We start from the raw sequence: 21,999 nt of genomic DNA, 5'->3' as shown, positions 1-21,999 counted from the left end.
GAAGCATCCTGCCATGCCGGAAGGACATGTTCCCTGAGCGCACAAAGAAGCGGTGGTGTAAGAATGGGATTGAATTTGTTTTTCAGTTCTTACTCTCTACACGCCAAGGGCAGAGATTAGCATTGAACTGGCGAGAAGATGATGAAACTGAGGAATGAATCTACATTGCAAATTATAATTTCATATTCGCAAGCTACCTGAGTGTGCTCTTTTGTAATCGCAATTTCTGCACCTTGAGAGTTAACTTGGATAATTTACCGATAGCACACCGCACCAGGTATGTAGAACCCCCAACTGGCTTTCTCACATAGCTGTGAACGTTCACATTGAGTGGTTGCATCATGAGAGCTAGAATCTGTTGCCCTTTCCTCCATCTTCAGATTGCCTGAGACCCTTCCACATCAGGGTATGTGAGTGCCCATGACTTTAGAACAAAAGCTATCGTCTATTTTCGTGGTGGCGCTCTCATACTCTTTATGGCCTTGTGTATTCACCGATGCACCCATCACATCATTGAAATGTGTTGTGTAACAATGTACGGCCCACACCACGACACCATTATGAATTGTCACAATTAGGAGTCACAATTTGATTCAAACGTCACTTCTCTCAGGTCTTCTTTTTACTTTCTCGATCGTACAATGTTGAAGCTTTTTTCTGTCACACTTATGCAGTTTTGTTCGTTCCGTTAGCCTAAACTTACAGTTTATTATTCGCATTTAATTTGCATAGATTATAGTCCCTGGATGAAGGCCTCCCCACAGTATGCCATTCATGGTGGTTGTTGGGCCATACTTCACCACATTAGTCAATGTGGGTTGTTGAACAGAAGGACCTGGACCAATGTTTGCCGTGAGCGGGAATCAAACTCACGCCAACAGGTTTACAGCGCAGTGCACCAATCACTTCGCCAGCACTCCTACAGATATTTATTTGAGAATTCACTTGAGCGGTTTAATAAAAGGTTTGCTTTTGTCATTGTTACATTATTATCACAACAATATGTTACGTAAAAATGTTTTAAAATATAGTATCCAATGTAGTATCCAGACTAGATAATTGCACAGGAAAGATTATAAATGAATGAGCTCTCAATTCAAGAGCCAACTCATCCTTCTATTGCGAACATCACGAGGGTTGGAGTAGGGTTATGTTTATATTTGGATATTTGTTCTACTTGAACCGTTGATATTGCTTGCATTCTCCAAGTATCTTCCTCTTTAGCCATACTGTGCCACAGTTGCTAGGGAACCATGGGGCACTGTGTTGCGATGGTGCACTGGTTAATGCACTTCACCACGGAGGCGAGATGTTAACTCCCTCGCCTGGTATGCAGGAGATCGTGGGTTTGATCCCGACCCTCACGCCTGTATATATGGAGTTCGCATTTTCTCCGGTGGTCGCGTGGATTTTTCTCCGGTTCCTCCGGTGTCTCTCTCCACATTTAGAAACATCCATTTGGCTGCTATACATTTCCACGTGATAATCCACTTCTTTTAGCTATCATTTACGGCCAGGTCGCATCTGAAAAAGAGCTACACGGCTCAGTGGGCCTTACCTGGTATAAAAGTTTTCTACAAACCTGTGGACCCGAATTCGATTCCTGGTCATAGCTGATGTTTTAGTTTTTTTTCATATTCTTTGGGATGTGTGCATTACTGGTGGACCAGCATACACTTCCCATCCCGAGTTGCCCTGAGCAGGTGCTGCTGGGCCTTCTCGGTGCACTCCTGCAGCCCTTGTGGTGAGGGGGCCCCTTCCACACTGCTGCTCACTCAGGACTTCCAGGATTCTGCCTCGGCAAATGATATCTGAACCAGTTCTGGCCCCCCTTCCTTCAACATCCTGCCTTGGCCAGTGTAGTGAAATATGGTCAGACAACACAGTGACCGGTCTGGCATGTTGAGGCCTTTATCCAGCAGTGGATTGACAAAGTTACGTAAATTTAATGTGGGGTTTTTTATGTCTTTTTTAAGGAAGGTTATCATTATCCCTGAGGCAGCAGTCACTCTAACCTTCACCAACAAGACAGCTCTTCCCAGATCACTCTTGCCAATGGGACTACGCTGGTGCCCTGAGTTCGTACCTAGTTCATCAATTCCACTTGACTTGACCCCATAGGATTCGTTCCCAATGTATTAATGTTTTACGATTGGACCTTGTGAAGACCTGCTGAAACCCCGAAGTCCCTTCATATTTTTAAAGAACTTGAGTCGCCCTTTTTCCATTTGAAACAATGTTTCAGCGAAGCCGAGCAGTGGAGAACTTGCAGATATATACAAATATATATATATATAACCAAAGTCCCAATAGATATGTCCACACACTGCCTTTATTTTTTATTTGCAGGGGCATAAAGATGTTTTCTTCAAATTGCTCACGCAAACTGAAAGCAAAGCCATTGTGTGCTGCTGTAATGGAATGGCAATTGGAGTTCTGCTCTTGATTGTTACATTTATAATGTTCCCATTGCAGGGATTAGGTATCTCTGTAGCAATCACGGGATTAGATTGCCATCTCTCCGTCTCGAAAAGCTGATGTTGTAAGCACCACAGTGCTTCAGTGAGTGTGCGTCATATTGCAGAATTGCGAGTGAGTAAAAAGTCACATTCTTGAGCAACAGTCCATTCCACAGATAACATCGGTAAGGTGCATGGCCATAGCATAAAGCCAGTACAAGGCAGGGCCTCAAGCCAGCTGCATTTTTGTTTTCACTCTTTCATATGTTTCTCTTGACAACCTCTCTGCAGCCACTTGATCTCCCGGGTGCAATGCAGACTGCTAGTCTAGCCTGTCCCTAACTTTTTGTTCTCAGCCTGTGCTATTAATGGATCCATGATAAAAAAACAATTGTGTTAGGTCGCGTAAATATAAATGTGTCGTTAAACCCGCCACCACGTGACACAGCCAAATAGGGAGGTTTGTCACGTAAACAGAACATGCCAATTCGTTACTAGTACAGCACACCGGTGTGTTGGAGAAAAAATCCACAACATTTACAATCTGAGTACGACATTTCGCCAGTTACTACAACCGGCATCATCAGGCGGAGAGCCAGATTTGTGGAGAAATCTTGTTTCGTTCATTAAATAGAGGGATATATGTGATGACGTCATTTATGAGCACTTCACGTGCCAAGGGGAGGGGGTTAATGAATGCATATAAATTACAGTGGGTATCCATTGCCGGTTCGAATTAACAACACATTTATATTTACGCGATCAAACAAAAAAAAAACATTTCGGATGATATTGGTCGCGAAAGCCTTCTACGTGTTAAACCGTTAATGGATGTCAAAACCATTTTCGTCCCTCTTGTAACGTGCAGCCGTCTGCTTCCCACAGCTCTCCGAAGGCAGGCCGCAGTTCCGCTTTGACTGCGGAGGCGGGCCCGGCTCGGTCACGTCCATCCAGCCAGTGAGCGACGGCGGCTGGCACTCGCTGGCGCTCGCCCTGGACGACACCCGGGCAAGGCTGACGGTGAACGGCGTCGAGGCGAGCGGGCCGTTGCGTTGCCCGCCGGGCTGGCGGGGCCCGCTGCCCGCCGACGCGCGGCTCTACCTGGGCGGCATCGTGCGGCGCCGGAGTGGCCGCAGCGCTCACGGCGGCGTCATGGTGAGCAGCGGCTTCCGGGGCTGCCTCGAGATGCCCGCGCTCAACGGCTTCGACCTGCCGCTCAAGGCGCCCTCCTCGTCCGCCCTCGTCAAGCTGGAGGAGAGCGTGGACGTGTCCTCCTCGTGCCCGCTCGACGAGTGTGAGCCCGGTAGGCGAGCGCACGACGTCTGCGTGAGACGTGTGTGGGACGGGACGCTCTGCGCGGACTTGCGCGCGCGCACGCGCATCTCGCTTGTGTTTCAATCAATACACTTTTTATTTTACGTGCCAATTTCGCCCTCCATAAAGTAGGCATCGGTGTACATTACAATGGAACGGGAACATTACAGGTGGCGTAGAGCAACAGGAATTAAAATAGGAACCCCGCTTGGCTGAGATCAGCAGCAAAGGACATGTGTTAGAACCCTCTGTTCCCATGAGTGTGTTGGTAATGAGGATGCTGATAAAGAATTGGAATACAGCAATTTTGGATACCTTTTTTGGACATACATTCGGGGATACTGCTGTGGTGTAATGGTTCGCACATTGGACTTGCAATCCAGATGTCGCCAGTTCGATCTGGCAGTGTAGCAGTGGACAGACACAATGAGGTAATTTTCTTAAATCCGCCAGTTTGTAACCACCCGGCAGTACGAGCGTGGAAACTACAGCCAATCGGCAGGTGGTGTGCGGTGGGGTCAGGTGTGGGGTATTCTCACCCCTGTTAAGATGTCTGCCCAGCATGGAACAGAAGGCCAAACACCCTTGAGAGGAACCTCTCCTGTGGAGGTCTTCTGCCAGCGAGTGGAGTGAGCAAGATATTGCAGGGCTGCACCTTAGCCGAGGCATTGCAGTGCATGTTGATGTGACGACGAGACGAACCGTCTCGGCTAAATAGAGAGGAGTTGTCATTGTTGTCGTTGTTGTCGTTGTTGTTGTCATTGTTGTTGTTGTTCCCAGGTGTGGAGTGTGATGCGTGTGCCTCCAAGCCGTGTGCCAATGGAGGGGTTTGCCAAATGTCGGGTTCTAGATACACGTGCAGCTGTCCTCGAGCGTTCACTGGCACAAGGTACACACACGTGTGCCACTTATTGCTGCTGCTGCTGCTGCTACACCTCAATCTCTCATTAATCCAGCAGTTCTTGACCTTGGATTCGGCAGCCTCAAGCTTATGTTTTACTTAACAGGTGAAGAAAAAAACGTATTATTTTTCAAGTTTTTACAACTTTAGACCCATTTATATATTTATCATTTGCGGGCCCTTAAAATTAAGTGTCTTTTAAGGCGTACTTCATTGTCAATTGATTTGCAATTTTTTTTCAGTTATTTTCCAATTTTAATTTTTTCCATACCGTACAATTATCTCAGATGTTTTTCAGAAAGAGTTAGGCTGGGCATTGCTGCCTAGGTCAAGAACCATTTCAAAATGTACACTTACTAATATTGAAAAAAAACATTGGAATGCTTAATTTCAACGATGAATGTGAATGAATTAACTTTTTTTCTATTGCATGTGATGGATCTATTTTGGGTGGTGGCTTTGTCTCTCTCCCGTCTCTCTCTGGCCCTGCTCCTGTCTCTCTCCAACTCTCGTCTGCCCTTCCAGATGCCAGGTCACTGCTCTGTGCACGTACACATTCCAGTGTGAGAATAGTGGGATGTGTAAAGACAGCCAGGAGGGGCCTCTCTGCCTCTGCCTTGATGGCTTCACTGGGGGAAGGTGTGTGCTACCCCCCCCCCACCATTTCCCTCTGTCTCGCACCGCAGCATGTCGCCGTGCCCTGACGCTCTTTCGTTCTACATGTCGCACCTGTTGCACCTGCATGAGAGGCGCCTCTCGGAGTTTTGCTCACCGCCAGCATTTCCCGGAATCTGCACGAGCGCCCGTCGGTGGAATGGTGAACGTTTAGCGTCTCCGTCAGTGGCCGCATGTCTCTGTCACGTGCCCGTTCTGAAAAGACGTTTATTTGGGAAGTTTGCCCATTGCACCAACAGCCTTCATTCTTCAGAGGGAAGCAATCCTCAATGAACAATTATCAAGGGTGCATGGCGCTGCAATACCGTATCTTCAATTGCCATGACTGTGAGAGAAATATAAAACTAACCCGTGACCTCACCATCATTTCCTGTATTCCAGTATTCAGCAAATTGCTGAGCTACATTGTTGATCTCACTGAGGCAGCTAAGTTTGCCTCGTAAAATCCACAGCCTGTTTCAATATCACAGTGCGGTGGACTGTGCAGAAGCTTCCACCACAAGGACATTTGTGCTTTTGGCTCAGGAGAGCTGGTAATGTTTATAATGCAACATTATCTGCTTAACCTAAAGGCTGACTGGATGGTTCATAGCTGTGGCTTGTATACAATTCGATGTCACCTCTTGAAAGCTCCTACCTCCTTGCTTTCCAAATGCCCTCTACTAGAAATGTGTCCCTCACCTCTATACTCAAAACACGACAATGCCGTGCCAATTCCCAGCCCCCAACACACACCCCGATCATCAATCTCCAAAGTGTTAGGGAAATATGATCAAATTAGCCGGGGTCCTTCGCATGGGATGGGTTCGTTCGTTTTTTTCCAGATATGAAATGTCCCTTGGCAGCCGGTGAGAGAGGTGAGGCCCATTAGTTGCCAATGTCATTCGTCGTTAAACTCGCTGACAGTCGCACAAAGTATTTCGGGCTGTAGCAATTGCTCTGTCAATAAACGCTTGTGGCACTACCTTGTGAAAGGACCCTCAAAACAAAAAAGTCGTTGATGCTGGTTTAGAACTCCAGAGCCGCCACCTTGCCGCTCAATTTGAAGCCGAGCCAATGGAGTCGACCGACTCCTGCAGACGATGGTTTATGTTCAAAACATAAACTAACGTCGGCCATTATTGGTGGGTGCTGCAACATGAAACACAATTTTGTATTTAAGAAGTAATCGGTATTCTCAAAATGTACACTTTGGCTAAGTGATAAATCAGCGTTAATTTAACTGAAAGACAACAGCATGGGATAATGGTATATTAAATTAAGAAAATGCTTCCATGCCCGCCAAATTGAATAAATGTGTTTCATTACTTGCGCATCTTAACAATGAACTAACATGCGTCGAGGTGCCCTAAGCCCCTCTTGCATAATCACTGCACTCGACTGATTAAGATGTGATTAGCTTGAGATGTCACAAACCATTCTCTCTGATTACTCATTAGCAATGAAGATCGCTTTATTTGCAAGTATTTTTGTTGATATACATGATGATTGTAACACACATTGTTCATTTTATATGTAGGCGTTTGATTCATAATTAGTTTATTTCGGGAAAGGCCGAGTTGGTATGATGTACATTTTTAACTATAACCCTTCACCACCTGATAAAGCCAATTAAATAAAGCTGTTAATTGTTCAGTTTATCACATTACATATGAAATCCATTGAGGTAAAACGGCCCGGTCAGGGATAATCAGAGGAGTGTATTGACGTTTCTTTTGATAGGTTTTCAGTTGTGGGCAGCTTTAAAATTGCCATCAACACACCACGAACAACTCTTGAAAATTGCATCATAGGGTCTTTAGTGTTAACGTTCACATCGATAGCTTCACCATGAGATAGAGGGATATGTGCTCCGACTTAGCAACAGTAAGCCGCTCAGGCGGCTTCTACACCGACCACTTGGAAATCCAGTGTGGCAAGTCCGATAGTCGAGGAGCGGGCCCACGGTATATTCCTCGACGTAAGAGAGCGTTCATTTTGACATCGAGGACGCGCGACAAACGATCGCCACTTCGATGATCTCCGCCGCAGGTGCGAGAGCGACGTTGACGAGTGCCAGACGGTGGCGGGCGGGCCTTGCTCCGACGGCGGACGCTGCCTCAACACGTACGGCTCGTACGTGTGCAACTGCACCGACGGCTTCGGCGACCCGACCTGCACCAAGATCCCCAAGGTCGAGTCCATCGGCTCGTGGCCCCTCAGCTCGGAGGAGCTCATCGGGATCATCGTCTTCTTCGTCGCCCTCGTCATCCTCGCCGCCGTCTTCGTCGTCTTCCGCAAGAGGATCTGCTGCCGGCACTACGCCGACCGGAACATCGCGCTGGTGCAGGGAGACCCCGTGACGGCCTCCTTCGTCGGGAAGTCGTACGCCTTCCCACCGAACGGCCGGGCGGGCGGCGGGCAGCACGGCAACCGCGACCGCAAGCGCCACCACGGCAACGGCAGGCAGGGCGGCTCCTCGGCCCACGCTCCACCCCAGGTGCCCGTGCGACCCATGTCGTACACGCCCAGCCTGCCCGGGGAGTCGCGCGGCCCCGGCGAGGGCTCGCAGGGCGGTCACGGCGGAGAGGCCCCCGCCGCCGCCGCGGCCGTGCACGGCTCGCGCAAGGTGGTCGCCGTGTGCAGCGTCGCGCCCAACCTGCCGCCACCGCCGTCGTCCTCCAACCCGGCGTCCGACAGCGAGTCCCTGCAGAAGGACATTGATGGTGGGTCGCGTGGCGTGCACCTCGGGGAACTCAAAGTGTTGTGGAACTCCTCTCGCCGTGAAGTTTTGTGCGAAGAGACTCGAGTGTTTTGTTTGTTACCGGCGCCTCTTTCCCGCAAGTGTACATGCCTGGCCGTGTTTCAGATTTAGCCAGGAAGCATCATGATCAAGAGCCATGGTCAAATCCATAGCAGGGTGAAGGCATCCCACAGCCGTCGTCAATGCTCATGATGCTGCAACGTGATGAAAACCTGTAATTTGCGCAGAATATCATTATATAGCTTGTATATGATCTTATGCATGCAGATGAGTACTTTATCTTTATGTGTGCGCCGATTGAAAATAATGCATCCATAGTCTTGAATTGATTAATTGTGGGCCCATTTCTAACATTTCCAGGTGTAAGCTCTTAGACAAACTTATTGCCAAAAACATCAAATCCCATTCTCAGGAATTCTCTACTTTGGGCACACCGTACGTAGCCACGCATGTACAGTGTACCTGCGAATGGCCAAAACTAACCCTCGCGGTAGCTAAACTGGTATACAAGGAGGTTGCCCGCGAAAGGTAAAATCCGCGAAGGATGAACCCGCGACGTTCAAGGGTCTCCCGTACATTATCATCAGCCACCATCTGCCCACTGTTGCATGAAGGCCTCCAAAAGCCATCATGATATTTTGTGGTCTCGCAATGCATGCGTATTGAACTTCTCTCGCACCGTACGTAGCCATCTGTGCCAATCAGATGTGCGGGGGAAGGACGACAAACTAAACGCAACAAGCGGTTCTAAAGGAACGAGTTTTCAGTCTGGATGATTTACAAGTGCACAGCTGTAGTGGCTTCCTGACGCTCGCTGTTGCAGGCAAGCAGGGCGGTGCGGTGCCCCCACGGGCGCTGCACGAGGCGGACGGGCGCTCCTACCCGCCGCAGCGAGACCCCCGCCTGTGCCCCCGCGACGTCCCCGAGGGCGAGCCGAGCGCCTACAACCCCCGCGACAGCATGTCGGAGGTGCAGTCGCTCAGCTCCTTCCAGTCCGAGTCCTGCGATGACAACGGTGAGTCACTTTTACCCCGGCTTTGCGCCTTTTCCAATGCCAAAAAAATACAAAATTCTGCTCGGAGGTGGTCGGGTGGCTCCGTGGTTGACACGTTCTGGGTGTGAATGCAGGCAGTCACACCTTGATTCACTCCGTCCCATTCTGAGATGTCTGCAAGTTGCAGGGTGGATGTCCCCTTCACCACTGAACCTCGGAATGTGCAAGGGGTTCTGAGTTAATTTTATTTAGAGAGGTGTAGTGTCGCTATTTTTAAAGACATTGTCATGTACTCACTGCAGAGACTGCAACGACGAGACCGCAATCGATGATAGCTGGCGCCAAATTTTCCCAGCTATCATTGATACGTCTTCCAACCTGAAGACGTAGCGATAGAGTTATTTTACACGTACGTCATCGGAATGGGAAAAGGTTTGACCGGGTTCGCAAGTTTAGTGAGTTTATGGTCTTGGCCTGGTCTAAAATGAATACACAAGACATACGTCATGTAATATTCAGTTTTTCACTTCGTTTGGATGGATGCTAGCTCTGAGAATCAAAAATAAATATTGGTTTGATTGTCATGCAAAAAAAAAATGTGTGTGTTCCCTGATGTCAGTAAAAACGGTTACTTGACGTGATCTCAGTTGCGCGATTATCTTCTTCTGAAGGCCGACTTCTGACGCACCAGGGCATGCACTCTGCTCTGAGAGCTTTACCAACGGGAATTCACGTCCTGATATGATGCCGATAGTGCAATTCCTCTAACATTCGGAAAATAATAAATTAACAAAAGCAAATGTTTCATCCCGCTGATGTCGCATGCAGCTACGTCACAGGGCACACTGACCCATCCCATTTTCAACCATCAGTAAGAGGAGTGTCCTAAGGTCGACAAGGACCAATGTCAGAAGAGCTGTTTGTGTGTTGGGTGTGGCTTCAAGGGATGCCATGCACCGTGAATCCAAAACTCTTAACTGGTGTTGTTTACGGAACACACATTAGTGGCAGTGCATAAACCACAAGATGTATTTGACGTGATTAATTTATTAACTGTTCGTTTCAACAGTATTTCTCAATCCCATGTACTCAATAGAAGAACACGACATTCCTTTGTATTCTCTTTTAATATCAATTACATTTTGCAATTTACCAGACACATTTTAAAGATGTTAACTTTTAATCTATCTTTTGGTGGTTCAACCCATGTTGCGATGCTGCAATTGATGGGCCTGAAATAATGCCACTTGATTATTGCAGGGATGGTAATTGCACGTATGTTGGTTTCAGCCGAAATGCATTTACATCGAAGTCTAGACACGTTCCTCAGTCGAGCAGCGCTGCCCTTTATTCTTCCTCTTGGTTGGTTGCGTGATTTGGCGAGTGGTCAGTTTTGAAATAGTAATGGATATAGATAGAAAGCGTATGCCACCCTGGGGAAATAAACCAGAGGTGCATACTCACAAGTCTCCTAAAAGTAGAAAGCCTAAAAATAACGTGTAACTATTCTGGGTAGGAACTGAACCTGCAGCTACCTTTTAGGCAAAAAAAACTGTTTCTTAAAAACAGCGAATATGTCCACTGCTGCCCATCAAATGAATGTTACCCTTTCCCATTCATATGTGCGATTTAAATCATTCTTAAAATCCGTTTTTTGAAGCTGAACTTTTGAATGTCTAGGTGATTAAATGTAATCAGAATATTATGCAAAGTGCTCATTTGTGTTATTCCCATTTGCCATGCTTAACCGCAATTTGCATAAAACGCTCAACAGCTGCAATTAAAATCACAAGACAGATGAGGTCACGTCTATTTCAACCCCCTGGAATCTTGCAACACCCCATGCTAATTTGTTTTTGCAAATGAGCACTAATTCATGGAATCGCCTTTGGCAAAACATTTTCGTTGTATGCGCCCACAAGTCAAGTGGACCCCACACACCGTGCCGTCAATACGGTGGCAAAGCTTAGCTCACGAACACTCCTACGTCATCCAAGACATTGCATAATGAACCTTAAGTCAACAGAATAGAAAATATGAAATTGGCTTCGATTGTTTTACTGTCAAACACTGCATTTGTTGTTATGGGATTCTCACAGATTTCTCAAGCAATGTGAATGAGCAAATTGCGTTCACATTTTAAAAAAATACACATATGCTATATTTCCCTTATCCCAATTGCTATGGCATTTAAAATATATACATTTTAAATCACGTATAATTGTTCTCATCGTGCCACTTCTGGCATCACCTTAAAGCAGTGACTATTTAAAGTGGAACACGGTATATACCCAATGTGTGCACCCGATTCAAGAGCCGAATGGCTCACAGGGCTATACCAAATAAATAAAACTGAAATTAAATTGAAACTGTGGAGGAGGAGTCGTGGTGCAGTGGTTGGTGCCCTACGCTATGAAGCCGGCGACCTGTTTGATTTCCGGCCGCAGCTAACATCAGTGGCGAGTGCAATCTGAACAGGGCCTGGCCCACCTCTTTGAAGAGCGACCCACGCTGACCAGCGCGGTAACTAACATCTAGTCAAACAACCCCCACGACTGACAAAACACGGGGATGCCATCCTCGAGTAGTGAGTTGGCTAAGGGCTGCAAGTTTATCTTTGTATTATGATTATTACTCCTTCCAGGACTGTACATTTGGAAGCAAATTTCAGTATGTGCAATGTCTGGTTGACGAATCCGTGAATTGTGCGTTGTAATACGCAGTGAACTTTGCTAAACTATGGCTTGCAGCTAATCAGAAACGTGACCTCGGCCTCACGTTCTCTGTCGTGATTAACTCCTCAAAGCTGCCCTTTCCAGTTACGTTTAAAACACAATCGAATCGAATTTCAAGAAGTGGGTACCGTGTATTTCTTACCACATAGAAGCTGTTTAAATGTTCTGAAACCTGTCTTGCCAATCCTGACCTCCAGGATACTGTACTCAAACCCGATACAACCATTCATTGTGCAAAGAAACATGTGGAGCGCGTGCGGTATTTGAAATGTCAAACTCGTGCCAATGTTTGAGTCGGGGATCCTGCGTGCTCATTATTAGTCTGACGGGGCACAGTTGTACCTCTACATAGCAGTTTACGATGCTGCTGTTTCATGGCGATCTTAGCACACAAGTCGGCAGAGAGGGGACACAGACGTGTGTGTGTAGCGTTCGTACTCGGGGTCATCGGGGCCAGGGACATGTTCATGCACAGTGGGGCACAGCATGCAAGGTAGCCAGGTCGGCTCGCAGCTGCTGTGTGCACCAGGACGCGACACCGTCATCGTCAAACTTTACTCTGGCGATGTGTTAAATGGTGGCTATTGTTATTTCTGATTCGTTTGCGTTGCGAGTGATTCGCGCTGGCAAACCTCGCAGCCAGCTTGCGAGCTACGTGCACCAGAAGCGGAATCACATCGTGTGTATATTTACGAATTCAAGTTTGCCCCTGAATTGTGACGATGCCTCATTGGATGTCCTGAAGCAATATATCGTCATTGAGAGCTCACTAGTTTTAATCCTACTAATTGCTGGTATGAAAACATAATGCCATGTTAGAATTTGAAGATGTTAACATTTTACACTTATTTCCAGTTTTCAAAATCACTCTGCAATCAAATATTAGTCATTCTCAGTACGCCTTTTGGCGTCCTCTGGTCTAACACCGTTTTGAGACGAGGCTCAAAAGAAAGCTGTCTCTGGTGTGGACCAATACGTTTCAAAGACAATGCATTTATTATCAGAGGATGTGTTTGTTTGCATTCTGACCACAAGTATTGTGGTTAATGCAGACATGATTCCTTGTAAAAGGTTTCATGTTGGTGTTTTAACATCTCAACACCTGTTTTGTTCCCAGAAAAAAGGGGAACACGTATTTTCATTAGTAATTCTCGTTATATAAGTGGTGATGGTATTACCACTTTTATTTCCACACAGTGATTATTTTTAATACAATTAGAGCATTAATCCAAATCTGTGCTGCACTGAAGTATCACCACAAGTTAGGGGCCCTCTGCTGGGCTGATGTTACTCCAAGTATTTTTAAATTTGTGTTTCCAGTTGTTCTGAAGCTTATGAGAGGATACATTCTCCCCGTGTCTTTAAAGGTTGGAAGTTGATGACATTTTGGGGGGTCCATCAATGAATGCACTTCGTGTCTGAGCACGGTCCTAGCTTTGAAGGCCCATCAAGTAAAGCTCTCACTCAAATCTTGGATTCCTATTATGTTGGTTATCCGCAATCATGTTGTACCTTTGCTGAATAATAATAAGGCTTTTCCTTTTTGTCCGTACATCATTGTGAGCATCTTTAGTGATTTATTCTCCACAAGCGCGGTGTAGCTTACTGAATTTGTCAATTACGGTAATTGAAGCTTTTTTTGTCATAACAATGTCTACTTTTGTAGCATAACATTTTATCAAATTAGGCTTTTTGCTTTTCAAATTCCAATCTCCGTATTTCTTATGAATTATATTTATCTTTTGTTCATATTCAACCAATGAAAACCAATTTTGTGTGCAGTCATGGATAATTTTATTCACCTATTTAAGCTCAAAAGGAAATTATTCAGCCTGTATTGAAAGTGCTCGTGATGAGTTTGTAAGTGCGTTTATCCCTCGCCCGTCCTTGTTTATAATCTGGTTTCCCCCGGGAAAAGCTGTGGCTAAAATTGCCAAAAGGGCGGTATCTGAAAACGCTTGCCTTTGTGACTTTTGTCAGTATTTTTTGTAACCTAATTCAATACAAATATGAACCTTTCTCAATTGCTAAAGGTTTCCCCATTCTCAAGAGATAGTTCTAATAATGCATAATTTCCCAAAAGATTTCTTTATATAATTGGAACATTTCGCGTTGACAGTGCCGAATAGCAGTGTACCATTGCAGGACGTGGCCAGGTGGCTGGCCTCGGCACAGCCGACTGTGCCGCTGGCCCCCCAAGGCTCTCTGTTGCCCACCAAGGCCCTCTGTTGCGGAGGCACGGACGGACCACCGCCAGGGACCGCCTGGGCTGGAGAGACCCTCACGACCCTTTGTCGGGCAATCGCAATCTCAGTAGTTCACAGTGGTCGCACACTTTTTTTTATATTGCACATCTAGAGACACGCTAAACTTCGTGCGTATCAACTGTATCTCAGGAAATACAGGGACAGGGTCCATTGTGGGAGGGTAGAGATGGTGGCACGGTGGTTTGCGCACTGCACTTTGAATCTGGATCCAGAGTTCGATTCCCAGCCACGGCTAACGTCGGTGCCTTGCGTTATTTGATCCAGCCCTGGGCCCCATCCCCTTTCATTAAGCAGCACCGGTCCAGCGCGGTGCATTCTGGTCAAACAAACCCCATCACCTAAAGGCATGGGGAGGCCTTCATCCAGCAGCTGATTGATACGTTGCATGTAAATTAAGTACTGTAATTGCAAGTTTAGATATACCGTGAAGCATTGTAGATAATTGCTTCTGCATACTGTATACAAGTGTAATGGGTTCAATTTAGGCGCACACACTTCTTGGGAGGCAACACTCATTTATTAATTAACACAACGTTTACTCAACAGTTACTCTTTCTCTACACATAGGGTGGTGACCACCGACCTACACTAGCTAACACACAATTGTATTTTAGCCGCTCCAGCGTGACCCAGCCAGGTGGCTGCTGGCAGTCCGCTCACTCTAAGTCTTCTCTTCTGGCATCTTCACGAGGTGTCTTCATTCTTCTCAGGAACAGCCCTGCTCTGCCTTCACACCACGCTTATATCTCGTCTCTCTGGCGTGGCCGGCTCCGCCCAGGCCACGCCTCCCTTCCCAGGCCACGCCTCACTTCCCAGGCCACGCCTCACTTCCCCCACCTCTGGGAAGGTCCGGATCCCTCCAGTACGTGACCCCCCAGGCACCCCCTTGGGGCCCCCAGCCCTCGTACGGGCCAACACAGTAGTGACCGTTCTGTCACTACACAAGCATACAAATGTAATGGAATACTAAGGACATTTGTCACCAACTTGTTGGTAGCGTTAGTCTTAAGATTAACGCAGCTTTGTGTATTAATCGTACAATGTTTGTTGAACTTCTTTCGCACCGTATGTAGCTAACTGTGCAAATGGGCGGTGCAGTCACTTCACTGTGAAGTGAATAATATTTAGATTAAAATACGTTTTTCATTATGTGCATGCATTTAATGCATCTCTCAAAGATGTACTGAATGCTCACTCTAATCCTACATGCATGCAAATGCACTTTGGGAACACACTCACAGATTGCATTCGCGTTCTTTTTAATGGACTTCACAGTCAACTCGATTAAAGCGACGTGTTTCAATGAGTCGACTGTAAGCACGCATCAAGTAAACTTGCACAACAGCGAGTTCGGGGCCCGATTACTGTGGGATGGAGGGCTAAGCGGGCAGCCGAGGGGACGCGCAGAATCTTCGCAGACGGTTTCAAGCGTAACAACATTCTGCGTGCACCTCCCCAGTGGCCTGGTGCTATGTACACACACTCTCTTGGGTCACGGAGAGGGAATCGGTACGCATTTAGTAACTCGCGAATCCGGACCTCGCGCATGGTTTGTGTTCAAATGCGGTTGAGGGTTTGTGGCCCAGAGGCTTTTCAGAAGATCAAAGCTGGGGATCTTCTACGTCGGGACTCTTCCGTGAGGTGTTTGTTCGGCACTCCTTGTGAACTCGATTTTCCAAGCATCATCATCATGAAGGGTGGAAGTTCCATTGTTGAAGGTTAAGTGCCTGAGTCCAGAAGCTCTAGCATGACTTCATTATTACTATTTACGATCACTCCTCTTTTTATTTTACCAGATAAGGCCCAACTGAGCTATGTAAGCTCTTTTTCAGAAGCGACCTGGCCACAAATGGGGAAATTTATAGCAGCCAAATACTAACGCATGTTGATTTTAAATGTGGAGGGAAAAACCAGGGGACCCAGAGAAAAACTCTCGCGGCCACGGGGAGAGAGACATGCAAACTCCAAATATACAGCAGGCGTCAGGGTCGGGATCGAACCCACGGCCTGTATACCAGGCGAGGTAGTTAACATCTCACATCTCACTACCGTGGCAAGATGTTATTATATTGTATATAACGAAAGTTTATATATAACATATTTCTTTCAACACTGGTGGCCTGGACCACCCTTGCCTGTACGTGTACCGTGTGAGGAGCGGTGAAGCTCACGTTCGTGTGCACTGCTATAGGCCATCGATGTGTTCCGTGTGGTAGCAAGTGGCGTTAGAGCGAACCACAAGGCCGCATTGGTGCCTCTCTCCCTGGGGATACACTGAAAATGTACGCAATGTTCTAGACCATTGTTAATAAGGTATATAACTATAATAACAAACATACTTACAAAATATTAATATTGCCTACATTTATGAGTGTGATCCTATGTTTATTTATGTTTTTAAAATGTTATGACCGAGCACAAAATTACATTTTATACCGGTTGCATTTTGTGTAAATATTTGTTCCACAAAAGAAAAACTTTCAATATTTACTTTTCCCTTCGGGTTTATTTTCAGAATTATTGGAATGTTTTATCACTTGAAAAGCAATCAAGATTGATTAGACCTTAATGCACTTCATTCAAATACACATTTTTACATTATAAGTGTGCCCCAGACACATTTTATGCGCGAGAACAGTTTGGCAATGGCCATTTTGGTGACTTTAAAGATTCCATTCAAACGCGGGGGACGGGGAGATAACTCCAAGTCGACAGAGTGAAATAAATACGGTGCAGCCCGTTTAGTTAATGCACTGCTCATGAGGGCCTCTCCCCACTGCTCGCTGGCGCTGAGAGACGACTTGAGCACGCTTCACCTCGCTCGTCAGTGCGTGTTGGTGAAGGCAGAAACGACCTGGCCACAAATGACAGCCCAATGAAATGGCTTATCACGTGGAAATGTACATCAATGAAATACTCTAAACACATGTTTCTAAATGTGGAGGGAAAAACCAGAGGACCCAGAGAAAAATCGATTTGACCACGAGGAGAAGATGCAATTTCGAAATAGACAGGCATCGTCAGGGCCGTACCCACGACCTCCTGTATACCAGGCGAGGTAGTTAACATCTCGCCACCACGGCGCAAATAATTAATATAATTGACATTGTTGTACACTGTAGTTCCAGACCTATAAGCCATAAAGCTTGACATGAAATGGGCCGATGGTGGGATGATTTAAGTGAAAACTCACGGCGATTTCCTTTTCCAAACGAGCACCCTGTTTGCAGGCCTGAGCCAGTGGTGAGCCAGTGGTGAAAATGTAGTTTTCACCACAAAGTGGTACCTATTTTATTAACCCTGGAGAAACGATGGGCCGAGTCAATCCACAACCAGCATTTGAATTCGCAATACTTCCGATTGCGAGCCGCTCAGTGCCGCTGTGCCACGTGGCGGGGTACCATGGGATGACACCCGTTGTCATGGTGACACAGGGAGCGGCGTCACCCAACGCTGCTGTTTGTATCATGACAGTAGCAGTAGTTTGCTGCCTTTTGCTGAAAATGTTCCCTCCTGTTTACGACAATGTGTTATTTGTTTCCTTCCCATTTCAGCATCCATAGTGGAACCGGCAAGGAGTGTACACCGAGGTGACGTGTGTGCATGAGAGCGGTGGCGGGCATGTGGGCATGTGGGCGTGCCGTGCTTGCACGTTTGGCTTCGTTGAACAATGTGCCCGTCTCCTCCACGCGTGTTTGCACATTCTCTCGCTCCTCTTCTGTCTGTCTGCATGGACTGTTCTGCGGTTTGTGAGCATGGCAGTGCATTCTGACCACTAATTTAAATACAAAATTAAGGTACTGAATTCTAAGGCATGTGGCTACTTTCAAGTAAAACACAATGTTTATTTGCTTCTTGGTTCTTGTATTCATTTGCTCATTTATTCATTTCAGTCACTGTCTTAACATGTTTTCACAACCAATGTTGCTATTCGTAAATATATTCTGTTGGGTTAGGTTGCGCAGTGTATAATATCGAGTTTTGACCGTAACCTTCCACCACCTGACAGAGCCAATCGCGTCAGGTTGTCACGTGACCAATTGTGGCATTTGGTTTTTTCGCAAATCGGAGGAATTTTGAAAAGCGAGCCGAGTTTTTATTCCCCCCCCCCCCCCCCCCCCCCACTGGATTTCTCTCCTGTTAAAAATATTAAACATGTGAAAATACATCGCTGACACTTGAGAATCATTAACTCAGCAACTTTTACAATACATGAAGAATATGCACAAAATGGTGTAGGAATCCACTTTTTAAAAAATATATCGCGCTTAAATGTTGTGTTGCTGATGCTGCTATTGTGCTTGGATGGGTTGCTTGCTTACTTTTGCGATGGTAAAAGGAACGTTGCATGTTTTTTTGTGGCCAGTGTTGGCTTGGCTGTTGTAAAAGCCCTGCAGGGAAAGTGGTTGCATGGTAAACCAATATGTGTGCATTTTGTCCAGTGCTGGTTCTGCTGCCGTTAAAAAAAGATACAAGTCAGTATTGCAGCCTTTCTGGTTGTGTTTAAAGAGATTTGTATGGCATTGGCATAGCGTTAGTGCCAAAGTCATATAAATGTCAAACGTTATTAAATGTTTATTGTTCTGAACCTTTCACTGTTCTTACCATGCCATTTGGAAGACTTGCCCAAATATTGACACTGATATATTTCTTCAGTACAAGTTCGATCTAGATAATATACATTATATATTACACATTATATATACACATTTTACTTCAGACTCCCTTCAACATAAATGAACGATGAGGATCATTGTTTTCACTGGTCAAATAACTTGCATATAAATATGTTCAATTCGTGCAACAATAATGATAAGTAGCCTTGAAATTGAGGCTTTAAATTAGATTAAATATACAAGAAAACATTGCTTTATTATCATCTTACATCCCAATAAAATAGATATATATCAACCAATACATTTGGCTGACACTACAATTTTTTTTTTTTACGGAGTTTATAGTTTAACACCAAGCATAATAATTACCTTTTCATTATTTATTGAAACATTATTAGAATCCTCCCAGGATTATTAATACCCGTGGTTTGTTTTAACAGTTCAGCGGTTAATCTCTTCAAATGACAATATATTTTTCAGTTCACAGTTGTATTAGTATTTAATGTAATTGTAAGAATTGTACAATCGGATATTTTACACGGCTGTGAGGATGGTTAGAAATCCTGTGATGCACCCATTCTATCAGAATAAAACACGTGCCCGCTCTGAACGCTCGCCCATCAACGTCTCCCTAACGGCAGCAACGAATCGATGGTTTCCCCGCAGGCCTGACGTGGGACACTTCCGACTGGATGCCGCACAACCAGCTGCCGGACATCGACGAGTCGGGGGAGGCGCCTTGCCCGGAGTACGCCGACCCCGCCGAGATCGAGGGCGACTACTACCTGGGCGGGTACGACATCGACAGCGAGCTGCCGCTCCCCGAAGACGCCTACGACGAGCGCTTCGACCCGCTGCTACCGCTCTGCGCCGTGCCGTCCACGGGCAGCATCGACGCGCCGCCCGGCGGCCCCGCGGCCGCCCGGCACCGCCGCAACTTCCACCCGAGCCAGTACCTGCCGCAGCACGAGATGCCGTCGCGCCGCTCCGCGGGAGACTACGGGGCGATGTTCACGCGCTACGACGGCGAGTACGACCTGGAGACGGGGGGCTCGCCGCCGCCCTCGCGCGCCCGCCGCAGGCTCGACGCGTCGGCGGGCCGCGAGCTGGCGCCCGACGCAGAGCTGGACGGGGACGACGTCGACGGGGAGGGCCCGGACGACGCGCTGGACGTGAAGATGCCCGGCGTCGTCACGAGGCACCACACCCAGGTCTAGCCGCCCGGCAGGACGTTTGCCCGGCTGGCTGATGCCGCCACCCCGGCCCCAACGCTGCGATTTTCCGTTTTGAGTTGAGGAAGAAGCGTACGGTGAACCGACGCGGCGTGAAAGCCCAACGCATATGCGTAGAAATGAAAAGAAGAGGAAATCGGCGTGCTCTAAACTTTATCACCAGCAGCTCGGACACGTTGCCGTGTTCCACCAAGCGCCGTTGTGTGGATGTTTATAGTGAATAGCGCCGTAATTTCGTCACAGCGTTGCTCTAGGCATTGGGAGATTTAAACAAAGTTTAAGCACAGAGCACGATACAGGGGACAGAATCACAAAAACTGTGGAAATGCCTGGCACCCAAGCACAATTATAATAACCAAACACTGTGCCTATGTGTTAGTCGAAAGCACCTTGACCACATTTTACTCTGAAGATGCCTGCCTAAGCCCCAACATGTATTTCTGCCACAACTGACTTTGCTTTGACATATTCTTAACAAGACCAATTATAAAAGTAACATAAAAGCACACGGCTATGAAAAGACTAATTACGTGAAGATATGAAGAGGACTTTTTTTTACCATTTTATGAATCGGTGTAAGAAAAAAAGCGCAGCTTTTGACATTTTTTTAATTTCCATTTCACATCCATTGAAGGTCATATATATGTGTAACTGTTGGACAATACTGCCTTTAATTAGCTCAAAGCAGTCGGGTGTGTGTGTGTTTATCATTCGCTGTCACATTTCAAATTTCACACCATTTTTTCCACATGTATTTTTACGGAATAAATGTCGTAGGTTTCTCACGCGTGCTTTTTGAGTTTCTGTGTAAAAACCTGTTTTCAAGTGGATTTAAAAATGTTGTATTTGTAAGCAATTTTTGGTAACAGGTTTATAAAGAAATGATTTGTTTTTTTATAAAAATGGGAAAATGCAGTGCTATGAAAAGCAATAGCATTCACTGCACTAACGGAACAGTGTGGTTGTTTTTGTAACGTGTTGATTTAAATGTTGCAGATATAAATAAGTGAGGAAAAAAACAAATACTTGAAGTAGCTTTGGTGCTCACCAAAGTAGGCCTTTTTTTTGTTTATATCACAGGCAAAGTCTGCACTGTCTAATACAAGTACAAAATAACCACTGCTGCTGCTCCCACTGCTGCCGCTGTGAGCAATGGTACATGGCCTGTAATCTAGGCTGATGGCAGGTCGGGGTTGAGGAATTGCTTGATGATGGGAACACAATCTTTGCTAAAGTTGTATGTGCCATTCGTCAGTTCGCAAGTGTTGTGTGATTAGTACATCTGAGACGAAGCGGGCACAGAGCCTTATCGGGACCGTTTAAACCGAAGGGTGTTAAAATACAATGTTTTGACGGCCAAATGTAATCAGATATTTACAACAGAGCACAATCCTCGAGTTGGCATAAGTGAGGCAAAGTATGATTGCGTTTGAGGCTGCCTCAATGGTATGATTTAAATTGCTGTGTGCACTGTTACTATTTAATTTAAAAGTGAGAATAGAGAGTAAATATTTACATACCTGCAGATAATCATGGCCTTGTTTAACTGCTTACATCTGCAGGGTCAACTCTGGGTAGGTATTAGCCATTTATCAAGTGAGTATTCTAACCCTGTCTGTTTTGGAGGCTGGTTACAAGGTGTGGTTTAGTTCTTCCTTGCAGCAGATTGATGTGTTGCCATTTGCCAGTATAACTGAAATAACGCGTCTGCTTTGTGGTGTATTGGGACTTGGGAAACTGCCATTTGCTTTGTCCTGTTCAAAGTTATATTAGAATAAAACTATACATTGTGAAATAACCTGTGCACACAATTCATTCAATTGCATACAGTACTCAATATATTAATAGGGCCTAATGAATCTTGTGAGAGGTAATGTCTGTTCGTACCACCGTAAGGATCACCCGCAGCGGTATTACTTTTGAGAGTGGCATTGGTTTTTAAATAAGTTTAGCACAACTATGATGCCCACGTGTGGCATTGCCTCACAGAAGTGTGAATTTGTCGAAATCGAGTTTATTTCGGGCTTATCTTCCAAACAATTTAATAGACAAATAATAGTAGA

The 21,999-nt window shown here is 46.1% G+C and overlaps 1 protein-coding gene across 1 annotated transcript in view; it reads left to right on the top strand.

The window, feature by feature from the left end:
* LOC133350087 (protocadherin Fat 1-like) overlaps positions 1–21,751 on the top strand; it is a 228,050-nt gene extending 206,299 nt beyond the window's left edge. The window contains 7 exon segments of the mRNA XM_061564091.1: positions 3,345–3,762; positions 4,554–4,662; positions 5,200–5,313; positions 7,381–8,054; positions 8,916–9,107; positions 17,643–17,678; positions 19,371–21,751. Of these exon segments, the coding sequence (XP_061420075.1) occupies positions 3,345–3,762; positions 4,554–4,662; positions 5,200–5,313; positions 7,381–8,054; positions 8,916–9,107; positions 17,643–17,678; positions 19,371–19,921 (2,094 nt within the window). The 3' untranslated portion in view covers positions 19,922–21,751.
* The last annotated feature ends 248 nt before the right edge of the window (positions 21,752–21,999 follow it).

The sequence above is a fragment of the Lethenteron reissneri genome, chromosome 32, assembly GCF_015708825.2.
Source record: "Lethenteron reissneri isolate LAM-NWPU_2019-01 chromosome 32, ASM1570882v1, whole genome shotgun sequence".
Classification (NCBI taxonomy): Eukaryota; Metazoa; Chordata; class Hyperoartia; order Petromyzontiformes; family Petromyzontidae; genus Lethenteron; species Lethenteron reissneri.
Note: the sequence above shows the minus strand (reverse complement) of the source record. Positions and strands in the feature narration are given on the sequence as shown.